At 38.4% G+C, this 23,835-nt stretch overlaps 1 protein-coding gene across 1 annotated transcript in view; it reads left to right on the forward strand.

Annotated features, from left to right (window-relative positions):
* LOC140938867 (uncharacterized) overlaps positions 1-23,835 on the forward strand; it is a 145,910-nt gene that overhangs the window by 70,133 nt on the left and 51,942 nt on the right. Inside the window, exon 5 of the mRNA XM_073388393.1 lies at positions 593-911. Within this exon, the coding sequence (XP_073244494.1) occupies positions 593-911 (319 nt within the window). The remainder of the gene's footprint in view (positions 1-592; positions 912-23,835) is intronic.

A 23,835-nucleotide genomic window follows, 5' to 3' on the forward strand; every position in this document is an offset into this window, starting at 1 on the left:
TGTTTAGTTTCCCAGATATACAGTAAAATTTTGCCTTAAGGAGGAGCATTTCGTGATGAACAGTGTCAAAGGTCTTCCCAAAATCGAGGAAGATCACATCGACCGCCCATTGATGTTAAGAACACTAACGAAGATATAACATGCATGGGCCTATATGAACCAAACACCACCAAAGTAGACGTCAAAAGAGTTAAGCAGTTTTTATGTGACACTGACTTCTTATCAATAGCTAAACTTACATTACTAGTGTTAAGACAAGTGAGTAGAAAAAAGAAAACTCGCAACAACTTAATTTCAATATTTCTAGTATCTTGAATTGGCAACTAGTCCCGTAGGAGGTTTATTTGACTTTAGTAAGTCTGATTTTTCGTGTTGGTGGTAAAAAACAAACTCGAACTAAGAATATATTTGTAGCTTGTGTTACTGCAAAATGAAGACCGATCTTGTATTTTTCCTCTTTTTGCATATTATAGCTTTCATATTTTAGCTGGGCATTGTGATTATTTTTCTCCGGTCTTTAGTCGTTGAAGCCTTTGACCAATATTTTTATGAACGTATCTCGTAATCTTAATTTTACATGTGTTTTCCACAGGTTCTCGTCGCTATGTCTCATCCAGCAAATCCTTCCTGTTCTCGTTATATAACATCAATGGCTACGTACCTGTTAAGGTGAACATCACGTCAAGTCATTACAGTAACGCTATTTACACATGGTCCGCTTACGGACCAACCTTTGGTGCAGGACACGACCTGCACATATCCGACAACGCTGCAAACAACAGCTATCCCTACACCAGCTGTGGCTGGTCCTACTCCTCCCCCCCTGGGTACTCTGCATATCACTCTTCCTGTAAATTTTATGCAGGATCCTACAATTTCACTCCCACTGATGTTGAAGTGTTCTACGAGACAACAACTTAGTGTGTTTATGCAAACTTGTTTGGCAAGGCTAGAAATGAAAGTGATTATCTTGAAGCTCTTACATGAAATGCTAGTTTATTATTCAGGTGGATCCAGTGCCCACTTACAATACAATACAAGATGCCTCGGACTTTGCTTCAATAACTCATTGAAACTAAATTAATGGCCTCTGCCACGTGTAAGGCTGTATATATAGCCCTACGTTAATTATAAACTAGAATATAATATGGCCAACTAATAACTATAATCCTACGCGTAAATTAAGCATTTTAAGCAAAGCTCAAAATCAATCTATTATTCAGCTGTTCTTGAATATTTTCACTTACAATTTTAAGCCATTTAATTCGACAATTATTAGCTATTGTCCTATCTCCACGTGGCCTCCCACACAGACGCTTTTAAGGGAATCGTGGGAAGGGAGAGAACACGACTCCCCTAAAAACGCCTCCGCGGAGGGAAGCTAATCTCTGCGACGTTGAAAATAAATCCTTCCAATTTGCACTTAAGCTAGCCTTATCTAGTGTTGTGAAGTATTTTGAAAGTTATTTTTAAGACGAATCTATCTTATCTTTTAAGTCTTGTTTTGTCCACGTACTGTTTTCCTGTTTTGATCTTTTGTTTTTACTTGTACTTGAATTTATGCTTAGCTTGCGAATTTACTTAATGCCATATTAGGAATGTTATTCGCTTGGCATTGTCAGGTGTTAGTTTTTTACAGGTGGTCGTGTTTGTGGTGTTAGGGCTGACCTTGGTTCTTTGGTACTTGTCTTGCGACTGTGCGTAGGCTTATCTATTCCCTAACAATGGCAAACCTACTGCAATGTTAGCAAGAAGATACAGGTATACAATAGAAACTCTTCCGGTCAGCTAACCCAAACATGTCCAGCTTTGGCTATAAAACCACTACTGTTCTTGAGCCAGTAAGTAGAAACAAGTGGAGAAGAGTAGAAAAGTAGAAAAGAGTTACAAGAGTAGGAAGATTAAAATTGTTAGCAGAAGTCAAAGAAGAATAAAGACCAAGATATAAATCAGATTCCTGGTACCTCATCTTGTAGCGAACGAGTTGCTCCAACACACCCCCACACTAGTTTGAAAATCAGTTTGAAATTGACGTTAGAAAAAGATTTACATGTCAGAGGTAATTTTGTTCTAAAACCTTCGACCTTTTTGACGGAAAAATGGAGCTTCCACATTTAATGTTATAGCGCGGAAAACGCAGTAATAACATGTGTAATATTGTTTTTGAGTGGGGTATGTGTCACGGCTAAATACATGGATGTCATATTGGAGCTGCAGATGAAAAAAATCGAAAAAAAAAAGATAATAATAAGAGATATATTTTTCCTAGTATCCCCATAAAAAAGTCATAAATTTGTAAGAAAAGAATTGATTAGTTAGAGAAGTTACCACTTACCATTTATACTGAAGCCTTATGGTAAGAAGCTATTTAATCTGATTTTATATTTTGTTCAATGGATAAACATAATTTAGCTGGTTTGCTTTGTGACTGTTTCTCTATCATTCGCCGCTCAGCCAGTTTGGTGACAGTTATGGTTTAGGTTTCTACCACTAGCTTGACCTCCCAATTAACAATCTCGGGGCTGGAGGCAATTTCATTGAGATCGTTCTCCATTCCTTTTCAACTTGACATCGAACCGGAAAAACTGTAGCCTGCGAATATAGCCGTTTCTCCTAGCTCCTCTCCGCCAGGGAAGTTTCGCCAGGGGGACTTTTCTCCCGGCGAAACGTCCTTAGTGGCGAGGAGCAAGGAGAAACGGCTGTATTCGCAGGCTACAATGGGCGACAAAATTGTTGAGACATTGTACTGAAATAGGGTGACTTCGGAGAACAAAAGAATCCGCACCCCTCCCCTGTCCCCTCCATTCAAAGTTGGGGTGTTTATTGTTTTCTATCGGTAGCTAGAACAAGGGCACAACATTGTACGGAGGGGATGGGGGAGGAAAGCTATATTTCCTCTATTGAAGTTCCTAAAACGTCAAAAAGCCTACTTTTGGGCGAAGTGTCTCAACTCATTTTGTCGCCGATTGTCTGAATCGAAATCTACGTGCTGTTGTCCTATTAGCACCGGTTAGGAGACGTTAACTAGTTGAGATTACTATATTCACCGGGTCGTTTTTCAGAAGATAGATAAGATACCCATATAATCCCTTTCCTGTGTTTTTCGAGGGAAAATTAGTTTTGACAATCTTTGTACTCGGTAGTGATTTCAAGTAATTACGCAGGATACCCACGTACCGAATGACTGATTTTCCTCTGGTAACTAAGTGTGATCGGTAGGAATCGATGGCAGATAATATATTGTATTTGAATATATCCCTAGTAAGTTCGAAGTGTTTATTCGAAGTTTGGCTATTTGATAAGGGTGGGATGGACGATAAAATAGCCATGATTGCTATGCGCAGGAGAATTTCAGGAAAAATGTTCCAACTTCTAATGCACAACAAAGCTGCATAGCATCGCTAAATCTGTGCAGCAAATTCGTTGCCCATATACCCATGAGGGTCTTTGAAGAATGTACTTTACAGTAGAAACTATGAGGTCAGGGGGAGACTGGCCACGAGTAACCACAAGTAACCAACTTTCTTCTTAAAAGATAATTAGATTATTTTCTTTTATACTCATCGTGGTTACTCGTGGAAATTCCTCCTAAAGAGCAATTTTAGCCATTATAACTACTTTAATGCCTAGAAATCTATTAAGTTTTCTATCCTTTTCACTTTGTTCTTTGTTTCGATGCGTTTCGATAAAGGAGAGAATAAGAAATCGTGCCCGACGCGCCACATCGCACGATGTCAAGGCACGGTTAAGCGTGACACGAAATGTCACGCACTGAAAATAACGAAATCGCCTTATTGCTGCGGAGCGACCGTAGGGAGCGAGCAGCAACATAATCAGGATTTAAGGGAAATATATAAGGGGCAACGAATTCTCGAATTCATCACTTTTTACCACAATGCATTGCATTTAACCAGAGTGCATTGGGTCACGAACAACTCAAATAAAAACACGGAGAAGTTCTCATCGTTCGCTGGCTAGACTCGGAGTTTTCTTTGTAGCAAATTTTCTACAGCACGGTTAGAGGTCTTACCAAATTTAAGACACACAGGAGTCTTTCAGATGAGTACGATGATTGACTTGGGGATTGGATTTCAATTCAAGAGCTTTTGACTCGTCCAGGTGTTAAACCTGACGAGAAGATGAGCATTTGCTCTTCGACTCCGCAACACGGGGGAGATACAAATTCCAGCTTGCTAGAAGGTGATGTGAAAATGGGAAAATGTCATGCCATGCTATTCTTAAGAACCTGTATGAGCCGAAAATGGATGTGATTTTGACCATTCGCTTCAAAATAACAGCGGAAATCGAGATAACAAAACATATGTTTTGTGTCCTACGTTGCAGACGAGGACGTGTATCGGCGTTTTGAAAAGCATAATTATGTTCTTTCATTCATTCATTGCCATGGAATATGCGTTTTCATCGTGTTTTTACTGTTAACAGCTCGATTAATGCGGCTGCCGATCAAAAGGCATTAAATTAAAGACTTTTCCCAACTTTACTTAATCAGTCTCTGTGGTGTAGTGGTTAGGTGTATTCGCGTCGAACCGATGGTGCCGGGTTCGAGTCTTACCGACCTCTTTTTTTCCTTCTTTCTTTTTTTTTCCGTTTTTTGTGTTGTTGTTTTCTATAAATATATAGATAAATAACTGTTACTTAATAAAGTGCAATAAACAGCAAGAAAAGTATCGTGTTTCTAGAGAAAAGATAGTACACTGTATATTAAAGATATGGATAAACAATCTGAATTTCTATCATTTCCTACAATTTACTGTGGGAAAACCAGAGTTGATAACCACTTGATCATTTTCTAAACAACGTTCCCACGAGTTCTTTCTATAGACTGATAGTAATTATTTTAGTACTTTCCTACATGTAAATAGGACATTCAATGTCATTTTCGATGCTTTTAAGTCCCACTGCCTAACTAATGCCAGTATCAACAGAATGTGCCGCAGCATTACTATCTTTTAGATACCCTAATTCTAATTGTTCTAAAATAGGTATGATGAAGTCAAACATAACAAATAAAAAGCCACCAGGGGTCTTACATCCCAGCATAAAAAAATGAATTCAATTAACTTTCTAAAGGACGTACGGCCACTTTTGAGATTCAGACATGTAGAAAAACTGTTAACCTTGATGTCATTTCCACTCAAAACCTACCTTAAGAACAGACAAGACGCGTACATACTAGGCATGTATTGGGCTGCAGTAGTGGTCTAATATTTTTTATGCTGACCATGAGTCTTTAGCTACTCCTTTACCGAGAAACAGTAGTCCGAAAAATAAAGAGACAAAGAATGAGACAAACACGGTATAAAATTAAAAACCACTTGTGTAAATTTTCATTAAATGGTTAAAATCATTGTCAAAAACGGGGACCTTGGAACATTTTCCAAGTGAAGTAGGTAGACGGACCTGTGAGGAATTAAGATGAAAATCATAATACATGAAACTATTCGCATAACAAAAAAATGCTCTTGTTCGATTCTAGGAACAGTGCAATGCATAAACTTCAAACGGTGGAGAATGTTTGGACACTTTAGAATGAATTCGTGACTGTTGAAGAATATAGGTTTATTGCCTTAAATAATTGTTCAGATGTTACTTCGCGCTAATTTTGGGCTAGCTTGTTGGTACAGTGCTTTTTTGCGATAAATAACAGAAGCTCTAAATTGGCTAAGCATTAAGGTCCATTGAAAAACTTTCCCAGAAGAGTGTTCGGTTCATGGGTTTCCTACGCTTTGTAGCGCTGCTTTGGAATATTCGCCACACAATTAAATCTACTTTCTTAGGTGTGTTGGTGAATTTACCACCAGTTTAAGAGGGACTCTCCCTAAAACCGGTCTACTGCGTTTCGGGTCGTAAAATCAATTTTCTTTAAACTTTGCCATGAATATATCTTAGTCCAAAAGTAATTGAAACCCCATTAGTTTTTGGAAATATTTCAGAATAAAATTTTTTGGGAGGAAAATCATTTCAGCGCCCGGCAGCCAAATTTTTGCAGTGACAAAGAGTAAAAATAACGCATATTGTCGAGTTTACCACTTCAAAGTTTTGTACTTTCAACGACTTTTTTCACTTCCTAGGATTAAATTGGTCCTTAAATGATGTAAAAAACAATTTTGGTCCTTCAAAAGGAACTGAAATCCACTAAATGTTTTTTATTTACACTCACTTTGCCTTAGGCGGGAAGGGCTCAAAAATTTCATCCTAACACTGTGCAAAATTCCCACATCTTCTAATCAAAATATCTTTTCAGAACAACAAAGGGAATGTCCAGAAACATAGAAGCATAAAAATATGTTGTGATTTAAGCGATTTATCTATTTTCTATTATGCCTGTTTACAATACACGATAGAAGGACTCAATGCAAAGCCGCAATAACACAATAATTCATTAATGTACATCAAGTATTTTCAACTTTTTGTGACTTCTAACGCAATAAAACATCATTTAAGAAAAGAAACCCTTTAAGCCAAATGCATTAATACTACAGGTGTACCTGTTTACAGCGCTTAATCCGCCGACCGAGTCGTCTTCGCTGTGTACAAAAAACTGATATCGCATGATGGCGCTTGTCAAGCATTCCTATATCTGGAATCGTTACGCCGCGAAAGCATTTTTTACTAGTCTGACTAAAATTGAAAGGCAGGAAATTATCTTACCAATAGAGTATTCTATTATATTTATTACTGTTTTCGTTGACAAGCTACAAAATCAAGAATCATGCATGCATAAGTGCCTAGTGCATTAACAATAGCAACTTTTTAGTTTTCCAGGACTAGGCTCCTGTCCATTCAGTTTAGCATCTATAAAACAGTTGGTTGTGGCTATGAGCTTTCAGTTTGTCTTGTTTTATGTTTGTCGTTTATGTTTGCATTTATTATTATTTTTTAAAAAAATATTTCATATTTCTGGTAACCCGTGGTATTAAACCGACGAGTACCTGTCCTGTTTTCAGGTCTCATAAAGCTCCCTGACTCAGGGTGGGGCTGGGGATGGGGGTTGAGTGTGCTTGCTGGCAGGAGGCCCGCTAGACTGTTCACAGTCCTCTGTTTTACCGTAAAATTGTCGGGATCAAGCGAATCCTCTAACAGGTGGCTATCTTGGTTTCAAATTTACCTGGTTTACCCTGGGGATGACTATGAAATGTACTTTTGGGGCAGCGGACCCAAGAAGGCCGCACATCTGGACGATCTTACGGAAAGATAAGGGACGGTGAACAGTCTAGTGTCCCGCAAGCAAACATCCCCCTCGCTATTATTCTGGAAAAAAATACTGTATCTTTGAAATTAGGTTACCCTACATTTATAACTTGCATGGTGGTTTACCTCGTTTACCACTTGGGTACATGAACGTCCACAACTTTCCATTGCTCTTTTGGAAGCGTGTGTCACAAATTATAAGCTCACTTGCAGTGGCCATATCCAACATAAAATGACCGTTTCTATGCGTCTTTTTTCCAAAGGGTAAACCCATCGAAGTCTAGGGGACTGATTTGCGCATTCATATCGCCATATATGATCTTATATCCAAGTAGCTTCTTTATTACTTCAGAGAGTGTGTTGTAGAAGTCTAGAGCATCGTTGTCACCCGAGCAGTTTGTTGAACTGTAGCAGCATATAATAGTAGTAGCAGGGTTGCCACTGAGGTCTGGCACTAGGATCCGGCTATTCACTACCACAACATTGCCTCTAGGTAGTTGTAAGCAGAAGGGCTTAGTAGCATACCCAGTTCTCCCACGTAACTATTCACGGAATTCCTCCAACACGAGGAAGCGGCCAAGATCCAGCCTTTGCCGACATCAGTATACTGCACGTCCCCACTATCATGAAATTTCCGATGTTCCTGCAGACAAACAACAAATATTCCTTTCCCCTCTGCCAGCGCGGTTAGCTCTCCAATCTTCTCATTGGAGTTGAGTGAACGGATGTTAAACGTTGACACCAGAGTGTCTATCTTGCAGCTAAGGAGTCTTCTTGTAACTGACTTATCATGTCTAGCCTGGTTGCCCACTGTTAAGGAGCTTTAAGGGACGCTGCCCTTGTTTATCCGGGCGCCGACCGAGTCGGTAAGTAGGGAAAATTGCAGTGTTCATTAAACCAATGTTTCAATAGCTAGGCTCATTAAGACAAATCCCAGCAAGCAATGCTGGAGAAGGGCCAGACCGTCCAGCGGTGGACTCGTTTTCTGTAGGGGTTCTCTCCCTTAGCCTGTGGCTAAAACAAAAACCTGACTGCCAGGCAACAGTGCCGTGACCCTGACATGAGGGGCTCACGGGTGCTACGCTTTGCCCAAGGGCGATTCGGAACTATGCACTGTAGGGTAGGGACGTTCATGACCCTAAGGCACCAAAATGCACCAAGTTCACCAAGTACCTGCATACCCAAATACTCTGTGAATTATTTTCGAAATCCCTAGTTCCATTATTATCTTCATTGTTTTCGCTTTAGTCATTTCCTAAGTGAGCAGTCTCAAATGTCAGTGGTTTTTCTTTCTGTATAAGTGTTGTCGCTAAAATTCCAAGTTGCCGGGTGAATGCAATTAGTAGGAGGGGAAATGTACAGCTAGGAAGTTCTTTTGGTTCTGTTATCCTTTTGTTTCCTATAAGAGTAGCCGGAACTCACGCTTAAACACGTAGCATCCGGGGAAAATAGTTGGCCCCGGCTCTTAGAGATAGACATGAGTAGTGGTGTGTTTTTGTGTAGTGTTAGCTAATGTTTACTAGGAAACTGAACTCAAAGTAGACGAGTGGCTCAAATCAGTGGATTTGGCTGGAAAGTGTCAAACTCTCATACATGTGATATGTTCAATTAGCCAATCAGACTGTTTTGTCCTTATATTTTTGCTACTTAGTCATTGAATCCCTCCTTTTTATCAACATACTTTATAGTGACTATATATGTGAATGCACCTTGTCTGTGTTTGAAAAAAAAAGTTTACTGCTTCTACACACGTAGTAGCAAATGAACATGACGCTGTTCAATGTACTTTTCTCACAGCAGAGCTCATGCCATTCCTCTATTCTTCAGGTCTGGTGTTGTGCCTCTGAATATGATGTACTTTAAATATTCGGCTATCCTAATGTACGATATCTATCTATAACCTTGGTTTGAAGGTGATGTCAGAACAGAAAAAATGCATAACTCTTTCTCTACTGGCAATTTTTGTAAGACAGAAAACAAAAATAACCATTTTTGAGCTCTTGCTGGAGTTGTTTGGTCACCATTTCCAATATTTATAGTGAAATCCTCCAAAGAAAGTCTAATTCCAGCTTGAATAATGTTGGGGGACTCACCATTTGACACTAAATCAGGTTGGAGTAACAGGGCTTTGAAATTACCATTCGCTGGTCACCACTGCAACCAGAAGTTGAGTGCAAAGATCTGTAAGCTACAATGAAGGACCCGTATTTCGCTGGTGATGAACACCAATGAATGGTTTCTGCCCCAGCTATCTGCATTTCGAATAACTAAGGAAATTATAATGAAAACAGACCACGACGTTCCATTCTTGGAAAGCAACATTATTACAAATTTCTTTGCTTTTGTTTTTCTTGTCAAGCAAGAGATATAATGCATAAAGCTGGTTACCAAAATTAATGGTCTGACGTCCGAAATTTTCCTGTTATTAGTCACCAGTTGGCCCTTTAAAGAAAAACTTAATTTCAAACCCTGGGTAACCAGTACCATAATGTCAAGCAATTTTTTCCGGTTCACCCAGATTTGGCGTTTCTGTAACGTTCTGAATCCAAATAAGGCACAAATGAGTTACGTGTGAGGCTGGAACCGACAAATGGAGAAAAAACGAGAGACAGAGAAGGCATCGTCCTGAATTTTCAGTCGGGATTCTGAAAAATGACCTTACCATTAGCCTACCATCTGAAATTTTCAGTATTTTTTGCCAAATGGTACGCGACCCTGAGTGGCCTATCTATTTCTTTGTCCTTTGTGCAACTTCAGCTTTCACACATGGTCGAACTTGCAGGAGAGCTTTTGTATGAGAACAAAAAACAACCAGTTGAGCGCTTGTCTGCAGTGTTGATTTAAGGTGCTTTTTTTGTATATGTATATTTTTTCTTTTCTTGAGCTGTTTTTAGTCACTCTATTGCATGGAGAAGATTTTGATTCTTCCTTTAAGGTGGCTCCGTAATTAATACAAGAGCATTTAGCTATGACAAATTTTCCGTCATAACTTTTTCGATTTCAACGCGATGGCTGCGAAACTTTGCAAAAAACAACAGATATCATTCGGCAATAATACGAAATATTCCGATTTCATTGCTGGTAAATATTTCTTGCGAAATTAGCGCTTAAAAGGACCCTATTGTTCAAAGAAAATTTCGTCTAGTAAAAAATTTTGCTGATATTTTTTACTGAAATTTCTGGTATAGGCTTTAATTGATATAATAAATATGCCAGAGGAATTTCAGAAAAATCGTTGGAGCAGAAGTCCGTAACTAAAAGTCACTCAAAATTCAGCTGTGAAATTGTTTTGGAATTTCAAAAATAAATTACTATCAGGAAGAAGGAGACACCAGTTTCAATTTTCGGGACAAGTAAATTCAGTGTTTGCTAATTCTGAAAACAGAAGCCGATTGCCTATCGTGCTTTTCTTTAAGGTACTTTTCAGTTTTAGAAGCACTATAAATTGCTCCAAACTTTGCTCTGACGTCGAATGACTTGTTCCTCGACATTTTTAAAATATCCCTTGGCAGTTTTGGTTCAAACTCCTGCTACATACATTTTGATGTATTGCAATGCATCCTCAACGGCTTTTCCTGCTGTACGTTGTTTCCAATTCGGGAAAAAGGTATTGGGATTGTAAGCTACCTTGTATCGAAGCTCAGATAGAACTGTCCAGCACCTTTGTTTATGACCAGAAAATGAGCACGAGCGGCAGCTCTGCGAGGAATTCGCACCTCAGCCAGGGGGACGAATGACAATGATGCCCATGTATGTGAACCGATCCGTATAAACATGTATTGCAGAGCAAAACATAATAATCAAGAAAAAAATACCCATTCATTGAAGGAAGGAGTGACAAAAATTTCAGAGTTGTAAATTTATTCACGGGGAGTATTTTTGGGATAATTTTATTTTGCACTGTGATGTTATTCGGTTTACAGGCATGGTCATCATTGTCGTCCGTCCCCCCTGGGTGAGGTGCGAATTCCTCGCAGAACTGCCGCTCGTGCTCATTTTATAGTCATAAACAAAGGTGCTGGACAGTTGTTTCTGAGCTCTGATACGAGGTAGCGTCCAATCTGAATACTTTTTTCCTGATTTGGAAGCAACGAACAGCAGTAAAAGTCGTTGAAAATGCATTGCAATAAATCAAAATGTATGCAACGGGAGTTTGAGCCAAAACTGCCAAGGGATATTTTAAAACTGTCGAAGAACAAGTCATTCTACTTCAGACCAAGGTTGGGAGCAATTTATAGTGCTTCTAAAACTAAAAAGTATACCTTTTAAAGAATAGCACGATAGGCAATCGGCTTTTGTTTTAAGAATTAGCAAACGCTAAATTTACTTGTCCCAAAAATTCAAACTGGTGGCTCCTTCTACCTGATAGTAATTTAATTTTGAAATTCCAAAACAATTTCACAGCTGAATTTTGAGTGACTTTTAGTTACGGACTTCTGCTCCAACGATTTTTCTGAAACTTCTCTGGCATATCTATTATATCAATTAAAGCCGATACCAGAAATTTCACTAACAAATATCAGCAAATTTTTTTACTAGACGCGATTTTCTTTGAACAGTAGGGTTCTTTTAAGCGCTAATTTCTCAAGAAATATTTACCAGCAATGAAATCGGAATATTTCGTATTATTGCCGAATGATATCTGTTGTTTTTTGCAAAGTTTCGCAGCCATCGCGTTAAAAACCAAAAAGTTATGACCGAAAATTTGTCACAGCAAAATGCTCTTGTATTAATTACGGAGCCACCTTAAAGAAAGGGGAAATTTTTAAAGAGAATCAACAACTGATAGGGACCATGGAAAACTGCCTTAAGTGTCTCATTTCCAAATTGTTTTTTAATTGCTTGTGACTCATAGAGAAAATTTGATTTAACATCGAGAGTCACAATACTAAATTTTTTCCACATTTTTTCCAAGTAAGTACTGAAGCGTTTTTATAACTCTGGCCGAATTTATCTGTTTCACACCAGCTGCATCAGTGGATTATTTAAGTTATTCCTCAAAAATCAAAGTAATGACAACACAGGCTTAGCTGGGACAACTGTTCCTTGTGGCCAATTTAAGCTGGTTAGTAGCCAGTGAATAGTTAATAATTCAGTACAAGATCTGAGCCATGAACTACCCTTTTAGCATTTGAAGGCAGCATTTGTAACATTTCACATATAGCAAAAGATCAGTCACCACCTTCGTTCTGCCCAAGCCAGAAGCTTGCAACTCAAGCTTTTGAGATTTGCAAGGAATAGTATCTTGCCTATCTCTTTCATTGATAGTAAGGGCTTGGTTGACGTCCGCGCTTTGGTGGCCTTGAAGTGTTTTGCACACGTGAAAGTGATGAACTAGTGCATGCAGCATATGGCGAAAAAGGTTTCTGAAATCAGCCATATCAATTACACTCGCATCCCGATCTGAAAGAGGAGTAAGATTATGCGACCCCCCAGTACTTTCCCTCCCCCATTTCCTTCTTTCGCCCTAGCACCTACCCTAAGGGTTACTATTTTTACTCTCCGTTATCTTCCTCCGTCATAAAATCAAAGATGGCGGTTACAACAATACCAAGTTAAACAAGAAGCTTTCGCCCGCCCAAAATACACCTGCACTGCAGGCTACTAGGAGACCGGATACTGTGGTTGTGGGAAGGAGGATAGAGTCTGTCAGGAGCCTATGATGAAGATATGGTCTCCTGAGGTGGTAAAATAATCGATGTCGCCGCACCCTTTGACTGCAGAGTTAACTATAGGAAAGTAAATTAACTCAAAGAAAAGTGAAAAAAAAAAAAAAAAGAAAAAAAGAAAAATATCAAGATCTCAAGCGCAAGATTGATCATTTTCACGGATGGGCTATTAACGATGGATTAGGGAATAACCATTATGTGGAAACGTTACGCGAAGGGGAAAACCAACCAAGCAAGGAAGTGTCTCCCCTCAATTTTTGGAAAAAGGCACCATTTAATCACACTCAACACTGCTTTGGCCCACTTCCCAAACTGTGAGAAACCAGGTCTCTCAAATGAAAATGATTTAGTTTCCTGAAAACAAATAATTTTAGAACAGATGCAGCTGATCTGACCTTACTGCGCTCTTCACAAACTTGCGAACTGTTGCCGCCTTCACAATTGCGTTTTTCGCTGCCGTCAATCATGATTATGATTACAAGCAACGAACCTTGAAACACAGAAACACACAAAACGGATCGAAACCCACCAATTACAAATCACAAGCCATGACCTTCTGAACCCGTTAAAGTAGAGTTTTGTTTCCTTAGAGGTCCGTTAAGATTGACGGCAGCGAAAAACGTAATCGTCAGTTGGCTTTCGAACTTCAGAATTCGCCTGCTTGTTAAAAGCGCAGTAAAAACAGGTTTTTGGAAGCCCGCATTAGCCTGTTTTTAATCATATTATGAACTTGAAAGCAGCCGAAAATAGTTTTACTTTGTTGATTTAGTTTCTTTCTTCCTTCCATTTTATCCTATTATGGCTTCTAAACCGATCTCACTGTTGGACTTTCCCCGGAGACACGCATTACTTGTAAATTTGTATAAAAAAACACAGTAAGGAAGTTTCAAAAATAGCAGAAAAAAAGCTGACACGATACCCAATCCTTTAATCCTGGTATCGTATATCCGCCTAATTTGAATGCAGCATCTTTTGATGATGATGATGATGATAATGATGATCATTATTATTATTGTTATCATCATCATTTTATAAGTAGTACAAGTATTATCATTATTATTATTATTATTATTATTATTATCATCATTATTATCATCTTTCTTTTGCGTAAGCGAGTGTTTTTTTTTAACAGGTGTTTGGCTGTTTGATATCCATTTTGTTTCTCTGGGCAAGCCGTTTATCCGCGTTCACGGCCATCAAACCGTCCAGCCGTTCTTCTTCTTTTTTTATTTATTTATTTATTTTGTCAACTTTCACCCAATCCTTTCTCTTTTATTTTTTTATCCTCTTTCTTTTACGTTCAGTTGCCGTTCGTCGCGTGAGAGGTAACAAAATTAGATGATATTACTTTGCAACAAAATCTACTTCAAAAATTGTCACAAATATCTTTGCTCACGAAATTAACGTCATCAAAAGACGGGGGCAGATAAAGAAAGAACTATTTTTTGTTGGTAGTGTATGGGAAAATATTTGCATAAACACTGATATTGGTATTAAATGACAACAGCTACGTGGTTGGAGTTATTGACTTAGGGCAATCTCTTGTTTTAAAAAGTGGTACCGTTGTAGCGAATCATCGACGGGTGATTTACTTGTCAACGAATCCCTGAAATACCGAATTGCAGTGCTTTTAATAGTCTGTTTTGACAGTAAGCCGTAGGCTAACAACTACATTTAGACCTAAATAACTGGAGGCTTTTTCAACCAAGGACAAACCTTTTAAGAAGGCTAATCAAGGTAAAGGGCCGCAACTCTAGCAAGGATGGTAGGCTTTCCAGTACTTCCCAGATGCTATGTCTTTGCATTGGGGATCTTTGCTGCTTTTCCAAGTCATTATAGAGGTAAAACTTTACCTTGTATTGCACACTATGTTTTGAATAGCCAAGTTCATTTGGAACATTTTTCAAGCTCATTCCTCAAGCTTACATCTTTGTGTCCTCGTTTCTCTTGAAAAGCTTTCAGCCAAGGGTCGATTGGTGGCCTGTTTTATGTCAACTTCATGATCGATCAATTTTCCTACCTGAATATCACAAGTATTGGACGGAATCTTATTCAAGACGAAAACGATTGTGGCTACGCCTGTCTAGAAATTCCATCGTGTTTTTCTTACAACGTGGCTGCCTTCCCTGATGTCAACAACAAACGTCTCTGCGAACTCCTGCCATCGGACAAGTTTAACAACTCAGACAAGTTCAACGCCAGTAAAGAGTTTCATCACTTCTTTATTCCGGTGAGTCAAACGTCTAAATGATCAAAAGTGTTTCGTTCTATAACCCTTTCGCTGCCAAATGTGGCAAAATGCGACAAGAATGTCCAAATTTCGTTTTTTTAAATGCTGAAAAAACGAATAGTACCATGTGAAAGTACAGGCAGGGAGGATTCATTTGAATGGTAACTTCACAGAATTTTGTCCACAGATTACAAAACTCCATCATTCCCTCTGACAGTGAGAGAGTTTTAAGAATAAATATTCAATAATATTCTCCCCTTACCGGGCTTTTCAGGGTTAATGAAACAAATGCTAATAAATAGATTCAAAGGAAACGTAACATGGTTAACAATCCCAACTAGCTGGTAGGAGGCGAACTATTTGGTTATTAAAAAAAAATGAGCTAGGCATTTGAACACTGGACTAACGACAACAACAACAACACCAAATGCTTTATTTGCATGACCATAAAGGAATTACAGTATTGCAAAAGCTATTAGTCTAACATGGGAATACTGTGTAGATGTTATTCTCGTTTCTTTGCATAGCTAGTTATGGGTTTCGGATGATCGAATTCTGGAAGGGGGGAGGCATTCAGAATTCTCTTTACTTCGAATACGAAAGAAAAAAAACAAAACAAAACAAGAGAGTGAGTTCTCTGGAACTATATGTATCTAAAAGACAGCTTAGTAATTTCTTTTTGTAAAATTAACGCTAGTGAAATGTTACACCTGCGAACTGCCAGCTTCCAATGCCCAGCCATGCTTCTTCAGTTCGTTAAACAGAAATTTGGATGATCCGATTAAGTTTATGAGGGAAACTGGTTCAAACTTGATCTCTCCACTGAAATACAGTTTTCTCCATTAAAAAGCGTTCGATAGTTCGCTTAAACACATTGGTTAAATCATCTATAGATTATTATTACAATATTTTATTTTCAGTAACAAGGTATTTTGAAGAATCAGTATCGAGTCTGAAATTTGCGGAATTTTGCTTTAAGAATAAACCCGAGGCTGAAATTTTGAAAAAGATATAATTTTGTGTGTTGAAAACTCTGTTAACTATAATTAACTATAATTTAACATTTTCCGCCTAAAATCGGAAAAAAAATGTATTCGGTCTGGGCTGGAAAAACAACGTTTTATTTAAATAAAAAATAGATAAGTGATGTAAACTCAAAAACACCCCCATAATGTTGGCGATGCCCTCGTCATTGAGGCTTTCCCTTTATGCTACTCTGGCCTTTAGACAACCTTTGATGGCAATTTCTCTATGTACAGAAACTTTCCAACTATAGTCGAACCAGTAAGCTACCATCCAAAATGCAAAGAATTAGTAGTCTCTGACGAGGGTGGAAGTGCGTGCATGTAAATACATGTTGTTCCGACTAAAATTTGATCTCAAACTCTGAGTTGCCTAGTCCATACAGGAACACAGAGATCAGGGGCCGGTTCCATAAAACCCGCACTTAAGTAGCAAGGTCACTTACGAATCCGTTATGGGCGGATACACTTACGGGTGTTGCATGGAACGCACTTAGTACTCTCATAAGTGTCTTTTTACGGGCTAACTTACGGGCTCACTTAAGGGCACACGTAACTTTGTAAATTGTAGATATCTTATTATCCGCTCCCCTCAGGGCTTTTTCAGGGATAATTTACAACACTGGTTGGGAGACTTTGCCAGACTGCTTGGGTGCAGTTTACAAGTAATGAAGGAATGAGTAATGATGCCCCCATACATGAGTGTGATATAGTACTTGAATTATGAATGACTCACTCTATTTATTTAAGCTAACCATCGGTGAGTGTAAAGAAAGTGTCTAGTCGTTTCGAACACTTTAAGCCTCTCATTGAAATAAAATTTGCATGCAATCGTTATTTTACTTTAATATCTACTGAAAATGATTGTTATTCTTCTTTTTCCTCAACGACGGCTGTAAAGTGTACATCAGAAGTTAGCAAAGCGCATTAGAACGAATTACGCAAAGAAAAAAACTTTTTTTGCACTTCTAAGGAATAGATGTCGTTAACTTTAGTAAAAACAGTAAGGATACGGGACCTAAATTAGTCCCATAAATTTACGTGCTATTTTTCCCGTAAAAAAAGTTTTTGGGCAACATCCGCAATTTCTGTTGCATAAACGACACTTAAGTGAACACTTCCGAAAATTGTAAGTGCAGCCACTTAAGTGAATTCCGTAAGTGAACCACTTAAGGGATTTAATGCAACTCTCTTAAGTTACGAGTGCACGTACGTATACCCGTAGTTGTTACGGGCTTTTTATGCAACCGGCCCCTGACCATTATATCAGGTGGTCGCCTAAATGTGGTTATAAAAACAATGGAAAATTCTAAAATCGCCATCCTAGAATGTTGTCGCGGTCGCTTACGAGAGGTGGTCGTTTACGGGAAGTTTCAACTTTAAGTCCTTGACTGGGAAAATTTAGTGTTTTAGATAGATGGTCGCTTATTGGAGGTGGTCGCTTACGAGAGGTGATGGCACATGGAGGCTTGATTATTTAATATTTTCGATTGTGAAGTAAAAGTAAGTCTTGAATTCTGCCTCCATTTCTACATATAAAACCTTCAGTTGTTTAAAAACCACGTAAATGAGATCCTTGCTAAGTGATGTAAAACATGTTGTTTGTCGTTCTTAAAGGAGGAAATGTCATTACGGCTACATCGACACGATCGTCGAATATATTTGTGGTTAGCTGATGTCTGATAAAAATTCAGGGAACTTGTATTTCAATGAAATCAGATGCTCTTGTTTGAGTTAGCTACATTAACTAAGACCAGGACACTTAATCCACCTCTCTCATTTTTTTCCCGCCCACTAACACCTACTTGCTCTATTAAGAGTTTGCCTGTGCCAATCGCAGGATATTGTTATGGCAACGGAAATAAAAACCACAATCGCCACGAGTAATTATGAAACCTCTTGTATTTCGTCTTTTTTATAGCATTTTTCCTTAAACGTAACCCTATTTCTAGCATTGAAACTTTCCGACTTTATTTTATTATTATTTTTTAAGCTCAGCTATCTTTCACTAGCAAATCGACGCCGTACTACAATCTGTAACAGCCATGAGCATTAAATTTTAACAGTTTTAACAGGTGACCACTTTTTCGAAAAGAACCAATATACGAAATGATTACCTAGAAATATAAAATACTTGGTCTTTAAATGGATTCTCTAGGTTAATTCAGAAACGAAATGTTTAGCGATCAGTCTAGAGAGAATTTGTATCGTGGATATCAGGGCTTTTAAAAATGATTAATCCTTAAACCTAGACCAGAACCAAATAAAGGTTTGTACAAATCGTGACATGTAGGCGCAGTAGTAAAGGCGCCGAACAACATTTCCTAGTCGTTCCATGTAAGCGAGTCCGGATTCCGAAATCCTGGAAATTTTTGATTGTGGAATCCGGTCTCCAAGAAAACTTTCCTTGTAGAATCCGGAATCCTTGGCTTTGGAATCCGGAATACCGCTCGAGAAATCTGAAAACTCACTAACGATTGGAATCCAGAATCCAGGGCCCGGTTGCATAAAACGCCCGTAACAGTTACGGGTATACGTACGTGTACTCGTAACTTAAGTGAGTTGCATTAAATCACTTACGTGGTCCACTTAGGGGTTTCACTTAAGTGGCTGCACTTACGATTTTTTGTAAGTATCTACTTAAGTGTCAGTTATGCAACAGAAATTGCGGGTGTTGCATAAAACCTTTTTTACGGGAAAATTAGCACGTAAATTTACGGGACCTATGTAGGTCCCGTATCCTTACTATTTTTACTAAAGTTAACGAGATCTTTTACCGAGAAGTGAAAAAAAATTGGTTTTTTTTACGTAATTTCGTTCTAATGCGCTTTGTTAACCTCTGATGTACAATTTAAAGCCGTCATTAAGAAAAAAGAGGAACAACAAACATTTCCAGTGGATATTGAAGTAAAATAACGATTTCATGTAAACTTTATTTGAATGAGAGGCTTAAAGACTTGACACTTTCTTTACTGTCACCGATGGTTAACCTAATTTAAAACAATAGAGTGAGTCAAATTAATAATTAAAAGTACTATAACAAAGTGACGTGTGCCCTTAAGTGAGCCCGTAAGTTACCACGTAAAACAGAAACTTACGAGAGTGCTAAGTGTGTTACATGCAACACCCGTAAGTGTACCCATAACGGATTCGTAAGTGACCTACTTAAGTGGGCACTTAAGTGCAGGTTTTATGCAACCGGGCCCAGAGTCCGATTGGGCCCGGTTGCATAAAACGTCCGTAACAACTACGAGTATACGTACGTGCACTCGTAACTTGAGTCAGTTGCATGAAGTCACTTAAGAGGTCCACTTAGGGAATTCACTTAAGTGGTTGCACTTATGATTTTCGTAAGTGTTCACTTAAGTGTCTTTTATGCAACAGAAATTGCGGATGTTGCATAAAACTTTTTTTTACTGGAAAAATAGCAAGTAAATTTACGGGACCTATGTAGGTCCCGTATCGTTACTGTTTTTACTAAAGTTAACGAGATCTTTTACTGAGAAGTGAAAAAAAAGCTTTTTCTTTACGTAATTCGTTCTAATGCGCTTTGTTAACCTCTGATGTGCACTTTAAAGCCGACGTTGTGATTTGTGAAAAAAGAAGAAGAACTATCATTTTCAGTAGATATTGAAGAAATATAACGTTTGCATGCAAAGTTTTTTTATTTTTTGAGAGGCTTAAAGTGTTCGAAACGACTTAAAACTTTCTTTACACTCACCGATGGTTAGCATAAAAAAAGAGTGAATTAACAATGAATGAGTGAGGCTGACTATCTTACGAAGAATTATGGAGATCGAGGAGGGTGTTATCCGTCGAGGCCGTAGGCCGAGGCGGATAACACCCTCCGAGATCTGCATAATTCTTCATATGATACGAAAGCCGAATTCAATAACTGTTTTATTATTCATTCAAAATAATTCCTAGTTTAAAAACATGGCTAAAACATGCTTGCCTCCAACGATCCATCGATGTTAAGTTCATCTTCGATAGTGCACGTTTAGGTTTGTTCAGCTCCGCAAATATTCTCCAAATAGCAGAAGTCGCCCCTCGAGTTGTGTTCTTGCTGTTCTTGCCATGTTTTTAGCTATTTTTTCGCCTAGTTCTTACTCTTGAAACGAGTGAAATGACCGCCATTTTTGTTTCCACAATCAAAACAACTCAACCTCGTCCCCAGGTCTTCTCGGTTAACGGTGCCTTAACCTGCACGAACGCTGCATTTTTGACGTCATTTCCTCGTTAAACACAAAATTCTTCCAAATTTGGTCATCAGTAACTGGTTATAGTGAATTAAACGTTTGCTTTTAGCCAATCAGAATCGGGGAAATATTTTGAATGAATAATAATCATTAATAAAGTACTATATCAAGGTTACGTTTGCCTTTAAGTGAGCCCGTAAGTTATCAGGTAAAACAGTAACTTACGAGAGTGCTAAGTGCGTTTCATGCAACACCCGTAAGTGTACCCGTAACGGATTCGTAAGTGACCTACTTAAGTGGGCACTTAAGTGTAGGTTTTATGCAACCGGGCCCAGTTGCATGCATGGAACGCACTTAGCACTCTCGAAAGTTTCTGTTTTACACGGTAACTTACGTGCTCACTTAAGGGCACACGTAACTTTGATATAACCGACTTTATTAGAATGACTCACTCTATTTTTTTAAGCTAACCATTGGTGAATGTAAAGAAAGTGTCTAGTCGTTTCGACCACTTGTAAGTCTCTCATTGAAATAAAATTTGCATGCAATCTAAAAGTCTTCTCGATAAGTTTGCGAAAATCAATACAAAACATCATTATAATACGCGATTATCTGCAAAAGAATGCTTCTCTGTCAAATTCTCTAGAACTGAAAAAATCTTTTACTAGAATCGGTGTGTCTATTTGGAATTCTATTCCACTTTCTGTTAAGACTCTCAACGTTTCTTATTTTTGTAAAAAAATTAAATCACTACTCGTTAATGTTCTAGGTAATGAAGATAATTATTTGAATGTTAATTATTTAATAGAATATTTTGTGAAGTTAACCTGATATGTTGCATATACCTCCGGTTGTAATTTTAGTCTTTTTCAAATAACAAAATCCCTTGTACTTGAATTCATATGTAAGGTGTTTCTTTCTGTATGTTTTTGTATTTCTTCTTTTCTTTTTTTCTTATGTAATTTAATAACGCCTTTAGTTAAAGTCTTGTCCTGCCTAGATTAGCATTATAGCTATTTGCAGGACATGAAGTATTGTAAACTTTATATTTCTTTAAATAAATACATTGTTGTTGTTGTTTACTTCAATATCTACGGAAATGTCTTGATTGTTTCTTCTTTTTTCTCAACGACGGCTTTAAGTGTACATCGGAGGTTAATAAACTGCATAAGAACGAATTACGCAAAGAAAAAGCTTTTTTTTCACTTCTCAGTAATAGATCTCTTTAATTTTAGTAAAAACAGTAACGATACGGGATCTACATAGGTCCCGTAAATTTTACATGCTATTTTTCCCGTAAAAAAAAGTTTTACGCAACACTCGCAATTTCTGTTGCATAAACGATACTTAAGTGAACACTTACGAAGATCGTAAGTGCAACCACTTAAGTGAATTCCCTAAGTGCCCACTTAAGTGATTTAATGAAACTCACTTAAGTTACGAGTGCACGTACGTATACCGGTAGTTGTTACAGGCGTTTTATGCAACCGGGCCCAGAATAGAAGTTCCACTGACAAAGGCTGGAACCAAGTACCAAGACTGTCTTGGATTCCCTAGTCTGCGTCGCAGACGTAATTTAACCCCGGTTAGTAAGGTCTGCAAAGCAGCGCCGATATCCTTGTTCTGAGCCCCCAAAACGCTCAGCCAAAAACCGGATATGCGTTTTGAATTTCCTTTCAATCTGATTGGCAAATCCACAACGGCCTTTTCTGACAGGCTAATATATCATGGCACGTACTCAAATCCTGGTACACAGGTGGAGGCCTAGCTAGAACTGTTTTTTCAGTTTAGCAGATGGACTTAGGCAAAGTTTAGTTTGGACTGTGTGGCAGGAAAAGATTCCCTTACATGGGGCGATCCTAGCCTGGTAATTTTGGTATGTTTTTTGTTGAGTTTCGTAAAGAAAGAGCTCAAACGAGAAAATGAAGGGGCCAGAAAAAGAAGGCAAAGGGAACATCGTTTTCTTGTGTGACTTCTGTTTTGCTTTTACGCTGCGCAAGTCTCGGACGTACACGCAGATTCATACCCGCGCCGTGGTACAAGGGGGGGGGGGGGGGGGGGGGAGGGATGGGTGGATGGAACCCCTCTCCGGAGTCTTTGATATGTTGCAGTATTTCGAAACGATTTTACCTTTAGTGGAAAGCCTTTGGTTCTTAACAAGATGAGGTGTATTTTATGGGTGGTGGCGCTACTGGAGGCCTTCAACGTCACCAACAATGGTCGCCATCTTGTCGGGTTAATTGATATTTTGACTTTGCCATTCAATAGTCGTTACTTACAGCTATGTGCTTTCCTCTGTGTAGTCTTCGTGCGACAATTCCCCCTGTAAGAGTTCTGGTAAATGCGTTCCCTCGTACAAGGAAAATGGATATAAGTGTATCTGCGTGAAAGGATTCACCGGAAAAAACTGCGAAACGAGTAAGAATTACTATTAGTTGAAACAATGTTGCCAGTAATTAACAAATAAAGAAACCTTTTAGTGTGCTCTGTTTTGTTCTGTTGTTCTGTTGCTCTGTGGCCAGAGCACGAAAGAAGTGTAGGGTGAAACACGAGACGTAGTCGAGTGTTTTTCTCTAGCTAGTTCCTGAGTGCTCTAGCCGCTTCCAAGGTACTTTGCAACTAAACAGGGTGACAAAAAAAATAATTTTGGCGTAAGTATACGCTTAAAAGTGTTTATTCCAGCATTGTTTTTTATATCCCAATATTGAATTGGGGGGACGGTGGTATTTAGTGGAAGAGAAACCGTCTTTCTTGAACATTTAAATAAACTGCTGTTGAGCTGTACAATCTGCTTCCCACTTCATCCGGGACTGTTCGCTAAACATTATAAAGCTTTTGTAATTAAAATTTTAGGTATTTTCATTGGCTTCTAATCACAGTTACAAGAACAAACTGGGGGTTCAACAGCCCATTGTAATAAAAAAAAAAAAGTCGGCGAATAAGTTTGACGCTGAACTTCTCCAGACCTGGCATTTATAACCTAGAATTACAATTTCCATGAGAGGTTACGGAACACATAATTGGTGATGAATTACTTCATAGACAGATTTCTCTAGGTAAATTTAGAGCAACTAGTTTACATTTTCTAGCTGTGTTTTGGCTCTTGTTGAAGTCTAATGTGCAGCTAGAAAGTATTTTTTAACAAGCTTTAATACCTTTGACTGTCTCCTGCAGATATAAATGATTGTGATAACAACACTTGTTTGAACAACGGAACTTGCATCGACCTAATCAATGGCTTCAACTGCAGTTGCCCTTCAGGATTTGCCGGCAACCGATGCGAAATTGGTACGATACTTTTTTTTTTTGCTATTATTTACATTGCATTACCGCCAAAGTGCAAAATGCACGGTTATGAATGCTGAATGCATGTATATGGACTAATTTTAACTCTTAAACGGATCCTACACCATCCGACATGTTAATGATATTGTTACTTGACCAACATGCTGCGTACGTTACCATGGGGCGGCCCCTGGGATCCATACGTTTTGTATTTGTAT

This window comes from Porites lutea, chromosome 5, assembly GCF_958299795.1.
Source record: "Porites lutea chromosome 5, jaPorLute2.1, whole genome shotgun sequence".
Lineage (NCBI taxonomy): Eukaryota > Metazoa > Cnidaria > Anthozoa > Scleractinia > Poritidae > Porites > Porites lutea.